The 3,970-nt window shown below is 44.0% G+C and overlaps 1 protein-coding gene across 1 annotated transcript; it reads left to right on the top strand.

The window, feature by feature from the left end:
* The first annotated feature begins 892 nt into the window (after nt 1-892).
* Nucleotides 893-2,023, top strand: LOC119342426 (protein RADIALIS-like 3). The gene is made up of 2 exons (XM_037614100.1): nt 893-1,259; nt 1,738-2,023. Exon 1 carries the CDS (start codon nt 990-992, stop codon nt 1,254-1,256), a length of 267 nt encoding a protein of 88 aa, XP_037469997.1. The 5' UTR covers nt 893-989; the 3' UTR covers nt 1,257-1,259; nt 1,738-2,023.
* Nucleotides 2,024-3,970: the final 1,947 nt, after the last annotated feature.

Below are 3,970 nucleotides of genomic sequence, written 5' to 3' on the forward strand. Positions count from 1 at the left end.
CACCATTGCCATTTGTAAGTGGCCATGCATGCATGGGGTGCCCAGCCCAGCCCAGGTCACCTCCATCTACCTGAGAATATCTCGTGGAAACCGATGAAAACCATGTGAAAACTATGTTTCTGGAGTTTTGCAAAATTCTCAAAAAACTACTACCTCCGTCCGGGATTACAAGACCGGAGAGCCACCGCAGCTGGACCAAGGCACTTGCCCGATCCTTCGATCTTCTCACAAAAAGCTTCATCGGGAGTCTCCTCTACATGCATGCACCCAATGAATAGTCTGCATGCAGCACAGTACTTTTAATCCCCTGCCTGCATGCAACGCCTTGGCCAATCGTCTCGCGAACCAGCAGCGCTAATAATGCAAGCCGGCCTTTTAATCCCGTACAACCAACATTGGCTAGCTGGACCTACAATCCCGGACGGAGGTAGTGTACATGCTAATTTTCTATATGTAGGCATGTAAAATTTCAAGTTCAAGCACCGATTCATTTACTTCCCCAAAAAAACACAGCTTCATTTACGAGGAATAAAAATACGAATTCAGTAATGACTAATTCAGATTCAGATACGACGGATTTGAGAGTTAATTTGGATTTTAGGTGATGCTTGTATAATTTTGAAAACATCTCTGGACTACGTGATGAGTTGGGGGCAACGGCAAATGGACCCAAAAAGCCTAATTATTCAAACAGGCTGTCACCTAAAATTTTCATCGCAAACACCACACGCTTCGATCCCCATGTCTGATCCCTAGCCTCGAAAAACCTGCGAGAACCTTGCTATCCTCTCCTCAGCCACCTTTTAACCTACAGACAGAGACATGACACACCCCATGGCCTATAAATAGCAGCCCTCACAGCAAGAGAGACACCAACCAAACCACCAGAACCTTCCCAAGAGCAAACAACTTCCAGGAGCCCACACCCAGCATACCAGGCACACCAAAGCTAGTGTTAGTTCGAGTAGAACATCACATCTCACCTGAAGATGTCTTCTGGGTTGTTGTCGCGGAGCACCTCCCCGAGCTCGGACTCGGAGTGGAGCAAGAAGGAGAACAAGATGTTCGAGGAGGCGCTCGCCTACTACGGCGAGAGCGCCCCCAACCTCTGGGAGAAGGTGGCCAGCGCCATGGGGGGCACCAAGTCCGCCGAGGAGGTGCGCCGCCACTTCCAGATCCTTGTCGACGACGTCAACAGCATCGAGCACGGCCGCATCCCCTTCCCCAAGTACAAGACCCAGGGCTTCTGGACCTAAAAGGTATAACTCTCAAGTAAAAACTGTACAAACATAGGATGGTCTGATGTTAACAAGTTTTCAATGTCAAAGGCACAGCATGCAGGAGCATTTATGTATTTTTTTTATTTTTCTTTAGAGTTTACTTACCACCATGCATGCATGACGACTGGCACCATTAACTCTCTATGAGCCAAACTGCTTAACTGCAGCCACCCTGGCCCAATTTATCAGTGGTTTAATCTTACCACTATCAGACAATTTCCCCGCTTCCAAAACAAAAGCTTAGATGGATCTTGCAGTCTTACTAGGCTACTTTTTTTTTGTAGATTTGTGGTATATTTTGTGCAGACCCACAATTTACACACCCATTCTCCTAACCTCATGCCTACATAGAACAAAACAAAAGAAAGAAAGAACAAGTTTCTTTTATTTGAGTATCTGTATCTGTGTTCAGAGTTCAGATAAGCTTACAGTGCAAGTGTTTTTCTCAACTTTTCAGGATGAAGCAGTGTAAGCTCCAGTGGACAGTGAACAAAGATGTACAAAGTAGATCCCTAAGAAGCAAGAATGGACTGTTGTTCTAGAAGGAAGTAAGGGAATCCAGCATTGGTAGAATAACAGGAAGGAAAGGAGCATTGTCTATTTGTGTGTACAAAAATTATTGTTAGGTCATGTCCAAGATTAAGTCTGCCTCAATGTCATTGTAGATTCTCGTCTACATTCATGAACTGTGTGTTTGTTCATTATCAGTAAACTGTCATGTAAACTCATGTATATGTGTTATTTCTAAGAAGTCGTACCTGTCGCATTTTGTTGCCTCCAATATCTGGTTTAGCTGGCCACCATGTTCAGTTTGGACTCCACAGGTTTAGAAAGCACACAGAATCATCGTCACCACTACCTTCCTACAAGAGAAGTCACTTTGTTCAAGAACCACAGGAAGAACCTAATGCCAGAATAATCTACATCTGAGCCCACCAATATTCTCTGTTAAGCATCATTGAATCGAGGTTGATATTACGGTAGAATCAAGAAAGTCCTGCAGATTGGCTAAGATACGATCATGATTCTGTCAAAAAAGGCTGTGTATATCAGTCAAGGCGGAACAATGATAGAAGATCATGGTGCACAGACATGGACATACAGCGATTCCATATATTTCCATTCAAAGAAATTTCCCTCTTTCTTTACAAGTATTAGGAGTTCAGGACATGATGAAACTAAATTTTATTGATAACAAGGCAGGACAAGTACATTAAGATACAATCATATTAGCAACCCTAATGTGCACATAGACACACACGTCACAACAATAAAAGCTTGAATAAAAGCTTGAATACAACAATACATACTAGCATCACCATCACACATTGATGACATGTACCTAGCTATGAGCTCGTGTTGTCCTTCACTTTCTTTGTCGCAGCGCCCTTGCTCTCCAGGAGGCACCACATGTACTTTGTGAAGAGAATAAAGCCGGGCGGTCACTATTTCCTTTTCAGGGGAAAAGAAAGCTCGCTTTGAATCCCCAGCATTGTGACGCCCACCAGAGAGATAGATCGCCCTGGACTGGATTCCGATTCCCAATCTTCTTCCGCAACTTGACCGGGGGAGAGAATCCGGATCCCAGAGCTTTTGGGCTCAACGATTTAGAAGCTGGCCAGCCGATGATGCAGCAGCGGCTACAGGGCAGAATCCAATCCAGGCTACTTGGCATCGATATATAGGGATCAGTCATTCAAAAAGCTGGCAAACAAGATACCATATACCAATTAACGATGTCTCAGACAGAGCCCAAAAGCATTCCCACTTTGCTCTGCTTACTTTAGCAATATACTTTGTGAAAGAAATGATGTTTATAGTACTAGCCAAGGTCCAAGGATCTACTTATGGAGAGAGGCAAGCTTCAACATCACATGAATGAATTTTCTCCAAGAATAAAAACATGTACATGTAGATAGAAAGTTTGTTCTTGTGTGCAAGATAATGTATTCTGCACAACATGAGATGCCCCCTCTCCTTTCATCCACCAATATGCCTTTTCAGTCGAGGGAGACAACACGGTGCGGTCAAACTAGCCTAGCCCGGCAGGGAGCAACACGCACGTTCCAAACAAACATGTTGGCTCCATCCGTACGACTAGACATCCCTACATTTATTGCTTGATGATTTATTAATCAAATAATACAGCAATGCTCAAATTGTAACAGTTAAATATAGGGATATGTTGTCTATGTACACTGGCGGAGCTATGTGTTGTGATGCAGGGGCCATGGCCCCCAGGCCCCAGCCCATGGATATTTTGTGAAGATACACTGTTTAGGATGGACAAATTAAGAGAAATAGAGTATTTGGCCTCTTCAGAAAATTATATTTGGCTATTTGCCCCCTCAGCAATCCCTCGTTAGCTCTGCCACTGTATATATGCATACATACTGTGATCCCGTTATTTGGAAGTTAACCCGGGCATGAACGTGTCACAATACTCAACTGACAAAACCTGTCCCATACGAGAATGGAAATCGAAAGGAAAATGCTCACAGAAATACATGAAAGGAGTCTAGTTTTCATCAGCTAGCATCTTCCTGAAATGCTTTGCTCCAGTTGTTTGAAATATGACGGGGAATCCTGCATCTTTGCTATGGCTTTTTACACAGATATGATTCTGGGGGAGAGATCTCCGGTGGATGGATGGACCGGTGCACACGCCCCAAGAATCAAACGCAAGTTGC

Source organism: Triticum dicoccoides, chromosome 1A, assembly GCF_002162155.2.
Source record: "Triticum dicoccoides isolate Atlit2015 ecotype Zavitan chromosome 1A, WEW_v2.0, whole genome shotgun sequence".
In the NCBI taxonomy this organism is placed as follows: domain Eukaryota; kingdom Viridiplantae; phylum Streptophyta; class Magnoliopsida; order Poales; family Poaceae; genus Triticum; species Triticum dicoccoides.

Excerpts from the sequence above, each read along its gene's own strand:
- LOC119342426 (XM_037614100.1), top strand. The coding sequence starts at position 990 with ATGTCTTCTGGGTTGTTGTCGCGGAGCACCTCCCCGAGCTCGGACTCG.